General features: G+C 42.1%; 1 protein-coding gene and 4 pseudogenes across 2 annotated transcripts in view; 3 read left to right on the top strand and 2 right to left on the bottom strand.

Moving 5' to 3' along the window:
• MRAP2 (melanocortin 2 receptor accessory protein 2) overlaps positions 1-14,783 on the top strand; it is a 212,406-nt gene that overhangs the window by 58,407 nt on the left and 139,216 nt on the right. Inside the window, exon 1 of one of the 2 annotated variants that reach the window (XM_063916919.1) lies at positions 1,537-1,614. The exons of the other annotated variant lie outside the window; for it this stretch is intronic. Coding sequence (XP_063772989.1) covers positions 1,604-1,614 — 11 coding nt within the window. The 5' untranslated portion in view covers positions 1,537-1,603. Of the gene's footprint in view, positions 1-1,536; positions 1,615-14,783 lie in introns of those variants that run through there. 2 annotated transcript variants of the gene reach the window in all.
• Positions 9,874-9,991, bottom strand: LOC134912183 (5S ribosomal RNA; annotated as a pseudogene).
• On the bottom strand, positions 10,140-10,257 carry LOC134912035 (5S ribosomal RNA; annotated as a pseudogene).
• On the top strand, positions 11,168-11,285 carry LOC134912685 (5S ribosomal RNA; annotated as a pseudogene).
• On the top strand, positions 11,434-11,551 carry LOC134913885 (5S ribosomal RNA; annotated as a pseudogene).

The raw sequence follows: 14,783 nt of genomic DNA on the forward strand, positions 1-14,783 counted from the left end.
CTGAGCTTGAGAACCATTGTAACAGTATAGTATGAAGTAGCTTTAATTGCTTTAAAATGTATTTAGTGAGTGTATTATGGGATTAAATGTCACCCCAAGTTTAATTTCTTAACTACTTCTGCTACAACGCAATACTTTCTAAACTTTTTAGTGTCCAGCTAATATGACAATTGTTGGTGTAACTCCGCCTACATTACATTTTAAAGTAGTAATCCTGTCTACTTTGGTATTGGTTCTGCCTACAGTTGATTTAGTGCAGCCCACATAGGGCCACTTCTAGAAATTTTTCCATGCCCACTTTTATTTCCCAATCCGCCCCTGCCTAGGGGGCAATCCGTTGTCACGGGAGGGACATTTGCACTATGGTTTTCATATCAAAAGTCTCTCTCTCTCTCTCATATTACAAAGTATAGTTACATTATTATGGTAGCATACATACAGTGTATATGGTATTATAAGATGTGTATGGTCAGAGGCGGATCGGCCATAGGGTTTACAGGGAAGATTCCCGGTGGGCCGACGCACCAGTGGGGCCTGTTTTGTTTGAGGACATGTGGTCCTTTTTATAGACATAATGAATAAGATGCAAAATAATTTGCATATATGAAAATTACTTTGCCACTTAGCCTGTGATTGCAGATGATCTAGTGTATGCTCTGTCTGCCTGCTTGGCTGACATATAAGATTGAGTGAATAGTGATTGGGATACAATTGGTGTAATAAGCAAGAAAATATATCTTTCTAAAGAATTATATAGTTTCCTAAATTCTGAAGATGTATCATATAATGTGCTCATAATAATTAATTGTATTTCTTTTTAACTTCCCCCTTGATGCTGGACAAGCCCACTATCTGGAAAGTCTTGGGGGGAGGGTGCTGCTGCCATGGCCCATGGCTAGACCTTACACCTCTGGTGCTGCCCATGTGGGGCCACTAGTACAAATTTTTCCAGGGCCGCTTTTTGTTCCCAATCCTTCCCTGTGTATGGTAACTCTTAATTTACAGTTTTGGGTATGGCGTTATTGATTTTCAAACTTGTGTCATGGGTGGGACAGAAAGTATACCTGCTATACAAATATAACTGCTTACATAGCGAGCAATTTTATACAATCTTTGTGACTGTACAGGTGGGATAATATGTATAATTTAACCATTGTGAAGTAAGAACTTGGTGTAGAAATGTTACAAAAATCAAGAAGAAAAGTATTAGTTTTATGCAAAATAATGATGTTTTATTTTGACACGGGTGGGGCAACAATGTGTCATGGGTGGGACAGAGTGCAAAATAATTCTTAGTAACACCCATTTTCTGTATATAAAACAAACACAGTGCACTTCTGTTGCTACATACAGGTACAGATTTTTTTGTTATTACAATCCACTTTTATCCCTGTTCAAACACATCTATCATAGCAGGAAACTCATTAATAAAACTGCCTCTAACTTTTTTAAGAACTGATGTAGGTAACACTGCAAGAATCTGATCAACATTTACAAAATTAATATCATTTTCATTTTTTTTTTTAACTGTTTTCCATTTTCCTCAGCAATCTTCAAAAAAATTACTTTCACTGACCCGTCCTCTTCACAGGAGCTCTGTGCAATGCCTCTGTGGTAAGTAATCTTTCTGGAAGATGTTGCTGGAACTGCCAGTTAATACTAACAAAAGCCCAAGGACAGGGAGTAGGAGGGGAGAAGAAGACCAGGTGTGAAGAAACCAGCCACCGAACAGTGGTTGGCAGACCTGGATTTTTATATGTCCCATAAAAAAAACCCTAGGAAGCCAAGAGTGTAAGGCATGGTATCCAGTATCCACCATGGTCTCAGAGAAAATGGGATTTTTATTCTTTCCTGTAAAATCCTTTACTCTTTCTACCATGGGTGAAACTGGAAACCGTGGGATATCCCAAAGCTGTCCCTTTAAGGAAGAGAATGCTCCTGTGATGTGCGTAGGACCATTGGCGTTTCTATAATAGGTGCGGTGCACAAGGCCCACACCGCACCCATTTTAATACTTACTTTTCCGGAGTCCAGCGCCGGGAGCTGCGATCGCAGTGAAAATCGCCACTAAAATGGCTGCCGCGCATGCGCGGTAGCCAAATTGGTCTCCGGATCATGGCAGGTGCCATGTTTCCGGAGACCTGCGCATGCGCAGTAGACTCCGGCACAATGCCGGCATCTACAGCACAGTGCAGAGGAGGGGGCCCACCTGGAGGTGCACACGGGCCCCCTCCTCTGTAGAAACGCCCCTGCGTAGGACCCCATGCCAAAATAAGTATTGCTAGAGGCGAATATGTCCAATTAGTAGAGATGGAATAAGGAATGAATAAAGGATAACAGAGGTCTGGCAAAGATGTTCTGCATAGAGACTTCGCTCAGCTCTAGGGGGGCACCTAGCGACCGAGTGGAATGGTCCGTAGCAGGTAAAGAAACTCCCAGGCCCTAATATACAGTAGTAATGTTCCTGATCACTTCTTAGTACAAGCAGCACTCTTTATAATACCACTCAGTATACACAAACCCCCCATAATACCACTCAGTATGCACAACCCCCCATAATACCAGTATACACAGCACACCCCATAATAATACCCAGTATACACAGCACCCCATAATACTTTAATTATACACAGTGCCCTCCACCCAGTGCTGTAACTAGGTGTGGGCGGATGGTGCATTGCCCACAGCGCATTTGCGCTGTGGGCGCACCATCAACATCCACCCCGTTTGGCCACCCCAAGCAGCACTACCTAATATCAAAGCAGCAGCGCTGCTGATATACTTACAGGCGGCAGCAGCAGTGCTCCCCCATTAACTCCAGCAGCGCACTGAAAACAGCCAGGACGCGCCTCCGGTTCCTTCTGGTGGGGAGCCGTGCGGAGGATGTGCGTCACCCTCATGGAGACTTCCCCTGCTGCTGCAATGGTCGCCCGCACTTCCAAAGAAGAGCAGCTCAGACCATCGATGGGTGAGTGCTCTGAAGTAAGTAACTGTCTCCACTAACTCTGTGTCTCTCACATGGCTGAGGTGCTGACAGGTGTGGGGGGGGGGGGGGAGTGTCACAGCCTGTGATGACCCCCTCCTCCTGTCAGCACCCAAGGCGTGTGAGACTCACAGGTAAGTATAATTCTCTCTTTCTCTCGTGTGAAAAGAGTGGACTGCTGATGTAATGTGTAAAAAAAGGGGGATTGTGCCTGCCTAATGTGTAAAAATCTGGGAGCCTACCGTTATGTGTAAAAAGGGGGACTCTGCCTGACGTAATGTGTAAAATGGGGGTCTCTGTTGCAGTAATGTGTAAAAAAAAAGGGGGACTGTCTGCTGTAATGTGTAAAAAGGGGACGCTGTCTGCCATAATGTGTAAAAAGGGGGACGCTATCTGCCGTAATGTGTAAAAAGGGGGACGCTGTCTGCCGTAATGTGTAAAAAGGGGTCGCTGTCTTCCGTAATGTTTTAAAAAAGGGACGCTGTCTGCCGTAATGTGTAAAAAAGGGGACGCTGCCTGCCGTAATGTGTAAAAAAGGGGACGCTGTCTGCCGTAATGTGTAAAAAGGGGACGCTGTCTGCCGTAATGTGTAAAAGGGGCTCTACCTGGTGTAATGGTGCTACTGTGCAGCGTAATTTGAATAATGGAGACTACTGTGCACCGTTATATGAATTGGTTTTATTTTGTGGCCACACCCCTATATTTTTTGGGCTCGCCTACGGTGCGCACTGCCCCTGTTTTGCATAGAAGGGGGGGCGCCAATGCCGTTTCTTGCACACAGCGCTAAAATGTCTAGTTACGGCACTGTCTCCACCATAACACTCACACACAGCACCCTGCTGTTACATTCCAGTATACATATCCCCTTTCCTTCCCCCATACTACTTCTCAGTACACACAGTACACACATATTTCATACCATTCATACCATTCCAGTATACACAGACCCCCCCTCCCCCCATACTATACCTCAGCACACCCAGAACCACCTTATTACATTCCATTATATACAGCCCCCTCCCTGTATTACCCCCTGTACACACAACACACTCTAGTAATTGGTCTGGGCATATACTAAAGGCCCATATAGACAGGCGAACCGCTCAGCACACATCTCTCCCGCCGCTCAGCACAGCGCGATCTGTGCTGAGCGTGCGGGGGGAGTCGGGGATGGGGGGGCTCATTTCACCCAGCGGGTGAAGTGAGCGACCCGCTAGATTGGCCTGCATGCAGTCCAATCTAGCAGCAGCGATAGCGATGCGCGGGGCTGCGCATCGCTATCGCTGTATGGGCTACACATGGAGCGAGCTTGCTGAAAATCTAAGCAATCTAGTCAGATTGCTTAGCTTATCGCTCCGTATCAAAGGATACAGCGGGTGTTAGTAATAGCTGCTCTGTGTACATATCCCTATTGTGTGGGCTAGAGATTAATGGCGCCAGGTGCACGTGTAGTGCATGATATTAACTGGCATTACCGCAGACTTACAAAAGTATCAAGCTGTGAGGCATAGCGGAATAAATATTAAAAATAGCCCCTTAATACAGAACTAGAAATAATAACAGCTACAACACATATGCATCTCAATACGGTGGCTATTAGAAATACTGACTATCATTAAAACATATGAAAAAACAGTATAAAGCTTATATTAATAGCACTAGACATAAATGAAGATTGCAGGGTAATGATACAGGGAAAATAGAGATTTAGGGGGTAATTCCAAGTTGATCGCAGCAGGATTTTTGATAGCAATTGGCCAAAACCATGTGCACTGCAGGGGAGGCAGATATGACATGTGCAGAGAGAGTTAGATTTGGGTGGGTTATTTTATTTCTGTGCAGGGTAAATACTGGCTGCTTTATTTTTACACTGCAAATTAGATTGCAGATTGAACACACCCCACCAAAATCTAACTCTCTCTGCACATGTTGTATCTGCCTCCCCTGCAGTGCACATGGTTTTGCCCAATTGCTTTCAAAAATCCTGCTGCGATCAACTTGGAATTACCCCCTTAGAGAGCTGAAAATATTAATAATAGCTCCATTTATTCACTAATTAGTAGTATCGGTTCCTGTATACATAATATCAAGCACATACCTAAATGGCTCTAGCTCCCTATCTATAGCATGGAATCCAGTATATAAATTTAGGGATTACTAAAATAAAATAACCTCAATACCTGCCTGAAAGTATAATTAATAGTATATATTGCCAGCAGAGAGAATTTACTGTTATAATCAATGTTTGAAACAATATTATATCCTTAAACCAGATGCATATTTCTGTTGATATAATACCTATAAAATGGATTAAGGGGGTAATTCAGATCTGATCGCTGGGCTGCATTTTTTGCTGCCCTGCGATCAGATAGTCGCAGCCCACAGGGGGAGGGCGAAATCGCTGTGAAAGTGTGCGTTCGCTTCTGTAGCAGAGCTGCACATAAACCAGTTTGTGCAGTCTCTGCGCAGACCAGGACTTACTCAGCCGCTGCGATGAAATCCTGCTGATCGGGGCCAGAGTTGACGTCAAACACCCTCCCTTCAAACACTTGGTCCTGCCTGTGTTTTTCTGGACACACCTGGAAAATGGTCAGTTGCAACCCACAAATGGCCTCTTCCTGTCAATCTCCTTGCAAACGCCCGTACGTTCAGATTTTTCACACCATCTTATCGCTAGGCACCGTTGCCTGTTGCTGGTGTGCAATGCGCCGGTGCAGCGTGGCTCTGATGCCTGTGCAGTTCAGATCTGATCGCCCGCTGTGCAAAAACACACAGCAGTGATCAGATCTGAATTACCCCCTATTTAAACAAATACATGAGCATATAATTTCATCATCATTACAGATACTGAGTGAGGTATAAAAGCTTTGGTATAGGAAACAAATGTATCCATAATTCTACTGCTGAGCCCAGTATACAAATGTTACTTTCTCTGTGGTTACTTTAAGTATAGATTTGATACAAAAATGAGTAAAGTAAAAAACACACACACATAGAAGATTGTATATAATCTTTAGTAATAGAAAGCAAACAATGAAGGTAACAAAGTGGAGAGAGACAACATTTAAGATTAAGGTGGACCATTAAATCTTTATTATACCTTGAAAGACTAGGAATAATTGACAGCAGTCAGTGTTTTTTAAAACACTTTTTTCTTACTATTTCACTCTATGGGGTATATTCAATTAAGGTCAAAACTTCCGTCTTGTCGAAAAGACAGCAGTTTGACTTTTTCAGGTCGGAAGGGGTTCCAACCTATTCAGTCCTGAGCATTTTTATTCGTCAAGTCGAGGAATTTGACTTGTGGAATAGTACGTGAATCGGCGGTATAGCTGCCGATTCACGTACTTCTGCAGGAAACGGGTCCAAATTCGACAGGTATTGGCCCCGTTTCCGACCATCTGAGTTAGACTTAAAAAAAAAGTCGAACTGAGATGTGGGACCTGAGTGGAGGAGAGGGGGGAGAGCCACGGCCAGACGGGGGAGAGCAGCGGGGAGACAGGGGACAGCAGCGCTACAGCACAGCACTGCAGGATGTGTAATAGCCACCACTCACAGCAGCATCCACCCGGCTCCAGCAAGTGAGGTCCCACTTGCTGGAGCCGGGTGCATGCTGCTGTGAGGTCTGGTGGCTGTGCCACATCCTCCTGCAGCGCTGCTGTCCCCCGTCTGCCCGCGGCTCTCCCACATCTCAGTTCGACTTTTTTTTAAGATCGGCTTTCAATAGCCCTTGTCAGATCCATTCCGACAAATGCATGTTGGAATGGATCCGACCCTAACTGAATATACCCCTATACGTTTTTTTAATATCTCACAGTTTCTCAAACATAAATTAAGATTTTAAAGCATACCAATAAATAAATACATTTTAACGATATACAAGGTCTTTAGTGCACCTATGCAAGTATTTTTTCGTCTTGTGGCCCTCATTTCGAGTTGATCGGTCGCAAGGCGAATTTAGCAGAGTTACACACGCTAAGCCGCCGCCTACTGGGAGTGAATCTTAGCTTCTTAAAATTGCGACCGATGTATTCGCAATATTGCGATTACTAACTACTTAGCAGTTTCAGAGTAGCTCCAGACTTACTCTGCCTGTGCGATCAGTTCAGTGCTTGTCGTTCCTGGTTGACGTCACAAACACACCCAGCGTTCGCCCAGGCACTCCCACCGTTTCTCCAGCCACTCCTGCGTTTTTTCCGGAAACGGTAGCGTTTTCAGCCACACGCCCCTGAAACGCCGTGTTTCCGCCCAGTAACACCCATTTCCTGTCAATCACATTACGTTCGCCGGAGCGATGAAAAAGCCGTGAGTAAAAATACTTTCTACATAGCAAAGTTACTTGGCGCAGTCGCAGTGCGAACATTGCGCATGCGTACTAAGCGGATTTTCATTGCGATGCGATGAAAAATACCGAGCGAACAACTCGGAATGAGGGCCCGTGTTTGCATTTATGGTCTCATTGGAGTAGTGGATGCACCTCATAGAACAATACAATAAGGACAAACAGGTCCCCTTGATAAGCTTGTGAATAATTAGAACAAGACCTCATAATAATCTACAGTATTAAATTAACTGGTGCAGCAAGTTTTGTGTTATGTTAGCAACGATTCTTCAAATACATCTGAGAATGCTGCCCATGACAGCTTACTGATTACCTCAGTGTGTGTGGTAAATCCACGCTGTAACTGCCACCAGCAGAAGTACTAGTCGCGCCAGCCAGGCTAAGTGACTTTGAGGGACCATGCCCAGGGTGAGCTTCTGCTCTCACCCACAAACCAAATTAGTAATACGTAAAAAATTAGGTAACATGAACCTCTCAAGCCTTTGGGTGTGAAAACACAAATTCCAGATCTAAGATTAAGATTTTTTAATCCAAGTAAAATCTTCAAATCTTATTGTTACAGAAAAAAGAAAGTGACAAAAATATAATAGTTAAATAGTCACACAAGCAATTACAATCTCAAGAAATAAAAATAGGGAAAAAAGGTATAACATTCATATCACCTAGGTAGGGCTGAACGTTGATTGAGGTGAAGCCTCCTCTGGTAGGTATGTTTTATTATGATTATCTAGACCCCTTCATGATGATGACAATTTGCTGCAAGAGATTCACAAATTTAAACACATGCTGCCCCTCCTCCCCCCAGCCCCCTTCCTCTTTGGAGTCCTTTCACCTTTTCCCAGCCAGAGTGAATTGAGTCTCCGCTTATACTGTGATGTCTCTTAGGAATACGAGCAGGGCAGATGGCCTTATCTTTTAATTGTTTGCTTGAAAATCTGGGCTCGGGTTTACAACTGTAGGATAATGCTTGGGTAATCAACAAGCTCTGGTCAGGAAGAATTTCACACCTGGGTATCCAGTGTGTCTCTGCTAGGTCTGTGGCTATAATAAAATACCAGCAGCTCAATTAAGTTTCTACCATTTGACATGCAAAGACATTTGACTGATATAATACAGTGGTACATTGATACATCAATCAGATTAATACAAATTGTAATCATGTCCATTTGGATATAACCCAGATACATAGGCATCACATCCATTGATACACCACTCAGATATCCTGATATCACATACCTTGATATCACACAGGCCTTTTCTTATTTGAAATAGCCTGGATCATGACATATAGTGCTATGTGGACATGCCCGCCTGATGCATGGCCACGGACATTTTTCATGCACACACCATGGACACATTAAGGGAGTACTGGGCAGGAAATAAAATCTACTTGTACCACTAGTCAGCCTATCAAGCCCCCCAGTATGGGCATCCCTCCAAATGACAGGGGAATGGGGGCTGTCCCTGTTATTTGTGGGGAGCTGCATCTACAATCCTTTAGAAATTAATGCCTGCTGAAATAAAGTAAGGGGGAGCTGCAGCTCCATATAAGGAGCTTTGCTTACATCCAGGATATTGGGGAAGTGAAGGTAAATAGAGCAGTCCTGCAATTGATAAAGCTGCAAACAGAATCCCCCAAAACAGGCACAGCAAGTAAATCACTCCACCCTTGTCATCACTGACCTAAAATCAGTACTAAACTCAGTTACCAACGCAGATATGTATTCTTACCTGAGGGACATACATACAGTTGCTATATTATTAAAACATAACAATCTGCAACACTTTTACAATCTGTTGATAAATCAATATGCCTCAATACATCACTCTGTTATTTTTTAAATACTATATGGAAAATGCAAATTATAGCAATGCAATTTATAAGTATGTACTCACAGGTGTAATGTCCACATTCCACGGTACTGGAGCTTGTGTGCTCAGAAGTATTCAGTGTTGCCCTGTTGACCAGTGTATCTGACTGTGGGGGAATACAGTGAAGTGCTGCAGTGTAACAGGGAGAGCATATGTGAACTCTCTACATGAGATGTAATTGGTCCACAGGTTAGGGTCTTCGGTTGGTAGATATGAGTAGTGGTGCCACAGGCAGTTCCAGCCACTGAAGAATGCAGGATACTTTAGGGTTCAATTGAAAAGGAGAGAAAAGACAAAAAACCCTTGTTTGGGAGCACTCGTTTGTAATGATTGGTATAATGTGAAGTTAAATAAATGATGAAATGAGATAAAACTTAACCTTTAATTGTTTCTTGAATAAAAGAAAATAAATGTGAAATAATTTTGAGACTCGTGTCTGATGTTTAGAGTAAGAACCTTGTTTAACCTTTTTAACAAATGAGGTACAAGGTAATGAAGGAAGGTGAAAATATCAGAAAAAATGTGTTTAATGGATACCATAGATTTCTGATGAAAAGAGGGTATCCTGAAGAGTCACTGTACATGCCTTGGAATGAAGGTTTTAATTATAGCGTAATATGGTAGCAAAGTTGGGTTAAGATGAAGGGAGATGGCAAAAAGAATATTTAGGGAGAGGGGCCCACTGCACCTGGTATTCTCAGGAGGTTTCCCTTCCTGATACTGACCAAGCCATACCTGCTTAGCTTCCGAGATCGGACAAGATCGGGCGTATTCAGGGTAGTATGGCCGTGGGCCTGTTGTTATAAATGTGAGAAAAGAGATAGGGGGAAATCCACTCCTATTATCTGTACTGTACATAAGTCAAAACCATGGATAGTCTGGGAGGGTTTTTCCAGAAGCAGGGATGTGAGAAGCGTTGGATGGGATATTTCCTTTTTAAAAGGCCCACTGCACCTGGTATTCTCAGGAGGTTCACCTTCCTAGTACTGACCAGGCCATGCCTGCTTAGCTTCCGAGATTGGACAGGATCGGGCGTATTCAGGGTAGTATGGCCGTGGGCCAGTATAGAGGAAATATTGATGAGATGGGAGAATATACACGCTCTGCTTTCTGTACTTCACACTCAACCAGGGCTATAGACAGTCTCAAAATGGTATTTCCAGACAAAGGTGTGTCAGGATAATTCTGAGTGTCTAGGATTTGTTAGGGTACAGGATAAATTAGAGGTGTAGTGTGGTAGGTAGAGTTTTGCAGATAGTGAGCTCTCAAAAAAAATGCTGAATGAAGATATGTACTGTGTATGTATGTATGTATCTCAAGCCATAGATTAAGAAACAACAAATGATAAATGGGACTCACAGATCAGAAACGGCTCATAAATGACAAAAAATTTTTGTAATTGCTAGTCCCCTAAGGGGAAACCAGATGAGTAGTCATATGCTGGCAAGGAGCTCAAGGCTGGCTCACAAATGAAATATATAGCCTAATAGTGAGAGTGAGGATGATCGATACCAATTATTAAAGAACAGAGTTCAGAGCTGACTCCAAGATGGTTAGGTAACAAATGGCACTATAATTGCTGGTCCCCTGGAGGGAAGCCAGATGAGTGCTCATATGCTGATAAAGAGCTCAAGGCTGGCTCACAAATGGTACAATAATAAGAGTGAGATTAATTGATACTAAATAATTGATGATGAATACAAATGAATAGAAAATGCTACCATAAATAAAGTTATAAGAAAATCAGGGTAATGTATCAAAAAAATAGTACATAAACCTTAAAGGCATAGGCGGGGAATAAGTGCAAATAAAACACAGTTCTAAGACAGAGGAGAGTGTAGTGGTATACAGAGGTCTAGTATCTGTTACCACTGTCATTAGGTAAGCTGTCAACTCTTTACAAACTGATGGTGAGAGCTCACTATCTGCAAAACTCTACCTACCATCTCATCAATATTTCCTCTATACTGGCCCACGGCCATACTACCCTGAATACGCCCAATCCTGTCCAATCTCGGAAGCTAAGCAGGCATGGCCTGGTCAGTACTAGGAAGGTGAACCTCCTGAGAATACCAGGTGCAGTGGGCCTTTTAAAAAGGAAATATCCCATCCAACGCTTCTCACATCCCTGCTTCTGGAAAAACCCTCCCAGACTATCCATGGTTTTGACTTATGTACAGTACAGATAATAGGAGTGGATTTCCCCCTATCTCTTTTCTCACATTTATAACAACAGGCCCACGGCCATACTACCCTGAATACGCCCGATCTTGTCCGATCTCGGAAGCTAAGCAGGTATGGCCTGGTCAGTATCAGGAAGGGAAACCTCCTGAGAATACCAGGTGCAGTGGGCCCCTCTCCCTAAATATTCTTTTTGCCATCTCCCTTCATCTTAACCCAACTTTGCTACCATATTACGCTATAATTAAAACCTTCATTCCAAGGCATGTACAGTGACTCTTCTGGATACCCTCTTTTCATCAGAAATCTATGGTATCCATTAAACACATTTTTCTGATATTTTCACCTTCCTTCATTACCTTGTACCTCATTTGTTAAAAAGGTTAAACAAGGTTCTTACTCTAAACATCAGACACGAGTCTCAAAATTATTTCACATTTATTTTCTTTTATTCAAGAAACAATTAAAGGTTAAGTTTTATCTCATTTCATCATTTATTTAACTTCACATTATACCAATCATTACAAACGAGTGCTCCCAAACAAGGGTTTTTTGTCTTTTCTCTCCTTTTCAATTGTAGTCTAGTCTACAAAATTCCTGGGAGTACCGCCAATCATTAGCAGTTTAAAACTTTTTTTCAACTGCATATATATTGGTTTTTCTATCTTTGATGTCATTTCTATATTTCGTTTAGATTGTTAAGACTAGTGCGGTTCCACACTGAATTTATTTGTATACTTTAGGGTTCAGGCTGCTGTGGGCTCTGTCTTGACTGGTGGATGTATGGTGGGTCACTGGGACCCCCCCCCCCACTAAACAGAGAAATGGGCATCCCAGAGGTTACCTTTGGGATACCGGGACTGTTCTGACCTCACTAAGATCTCCTTAATTAAATTCTAGAATAACCACCTCTCCTTTCCAATAATCCAGTCAGATGTGGTGACCTGAAGAATGGTGTTTATTATATAGTAGAGGAATACAAACAATAAAATTCAATTACAATATGCACAAATATAATGCAATGCTAACATAAACTAAGTATGCAAATACACATGTCTGAACACATGCAGAAAATCTGCAGCATTGTAAAATAATACTGCTGTCATACATAACTGACTCTCAGCAGATTTATTGTGGCAGATTTAAGTGTAAATTGTTACCATTCATGCTTTCCTGAGTGGCAGCTATATATGCACATCTCTGGATGAGACCATCGGGGAAATGTAATAGCGTCTGAGTTGCCGGAGGTGCGTGACTTCAGACGTGAATGCCGTATTTTTAAAGTGGCAATCATTTACAAGGCAAAACGAGGCTGGTTTTGCCTTGTAAATGATTGCTGCTTTCATAATACAGGCATTCTCGCCCGAAGTCCCGTACCTCCAACAACTCAGACCCTATTACATTTACCCGATATAGGATGTGAAATTAATGCCTCCTGTGTCTACCCTTAATGCACTGAGAAGTTTACTAAGGTAGCGGGAGAGGTTCACAATTAAGCTACTTCTGATCTGACACCTAGAGGGAGCTTGATAACATGAATGACTGTGAACACTGAAATGAAATAGCTATAACAGAACTTCTCAAGGCACCGCTACGGTCCAGGTTTTAAGTTTATCCATGCTTGGCCACAGGTGACTTAATTAGCACCTCAGTCAATTTGATATAACCATCTGTGCTGGGTCATGGATATACCTAAAACCTGGATTGTTGGGGTGTCTTGAGGACCGCATTTGAGAACCTCTATGCCAGGGGTGGCCAACCAGTCAGAGTCAACGAGCCCAAAATATCTGTAGTCAAGTCAAAGAGCTGGTATCATGAGTGCGCACCTTTGAAAAAAAGTAAATAAAAGGGCGTAGCCTAACTGGCAAATGAACACACCCCACTTTTGTGCACCTGCCTACAATATGACATTTGTAGGAGCATGACCATGTATCACATACTAATTTTTAGTCACACTGGGGGCGAGAAACAGTGAAATAATACACTGAAAAAAACACTTTCACAGAAAATGCACTGAAGCAAGCCAGATCCACATAAAATACATTTAAAAAAGGCATCCACATAAAATACAATTTGAAATACAAAACCACATAAAATAATTGAAAAAGTCAGATTCACATAGTACACGTCAACTCCTCCATGTGTCACTGCAGCCCCCTCCCATGTCATTCCAGCCCAGGGCCGGATTATAAGTGCGGTGAAAGGGTCGCCCCCACACACTGCCCCCAAGACTCCACACTGCTACACACAAACTGAAGTACTGAAGAATTTAGCTGTCACCGGTTTATTACTCTTCGGCCGCTCAGCTGTTTCCTAACATTGTAGTCAGTCTCACGAGATAATGAAATAAAATCTCACGAGTCACTGGTTGTGTTTCCAGAACCGCAGCCACTGCAGTCAGAACTGAATGAATTAAACACCAGTGGCTTTGTCTGGTCAGTCCTGACTCCTCATTGTACATCCTGGTATGATTAAAACAGTGTGAGCAGTGATGCTGCAGAGGTGAGCTGCAGTGGGCTGACAGGCAGGTAAAAAAAAAAAAAAGGGAAAGGAGACTGTTTTAGTGCACAAACAGGGGTAGAAACTGGTTATTTAGAAAGGACTTCTTTAAAATGTACATTTTATCAGTTTACATTAAAATTGTGTACATACTAAAAAATCAACAGTGAAATATAGGTTAAAATAGTTAAGAGATGTGAAAAGACTAGAAATAGTGTGTATTAAAATACTCAGCTATGTGTCTTCTCATGTGACTTTCTTTTATTGTATTTAAATGATCTATTATTAATCCACAATTCCTCTATTGAGATTAATATCCCTCAGAACTGTTATTATGGGGTATTCTTCATATTCCGAAGGAGATTTCCTTATCATCCAATAATAAACCAATTAAATTTGTTCTTATATTTACTTTTAGATGACATTCAACTCCTAAATTATATAATTATTAACCCTATAATATATACTGTACAAACTTAGTGATAAAATTCACTGAAATTCTCAGTATATTACTGGTATACCCACACCACTTGTACTTGCTGGTAAGAGATTCTAGTTCTCAGGATGTATATGATATACTATAGTCACACCACTTATATTTCATAATTGCTCCCTGGGGATTTATTTAATTATTTGAGAAGGGAATGATGTTGCTTATTCACATCCTGTGTATTATTTAGATCAGTGATTTTCAACCTTTTTTTACTCACGGCACACCAAACAATATTTTAATATTACCAAGGCACGCCATCCGTTCCCCCACAGAAAAAAACAAAACACACACATACATTGGCCTACACAGAAAAAAACAATCACATTGCTCCCCACATAAATCATGTTGCTCCATACATAAATCCTATTGCTCCACACATAAATCATGTTGCTCCCTACATAAATCCTATTGCT

This window comes from Pseudophryne corroboree, chromosome 4, assembly GCF_028390025.1.
Source record: "Pseudophryne corroboree isolate aPseCor3 chromosome 4, aPseCor3.hap2, whole genome shotgun sequence".
Lineage (NCBI taxonomy): Eukaryota > Metazoa > Chordata > Amphibia > Anura > Myobatrachidae > Pseudophryne > Pseudophryne corroboree.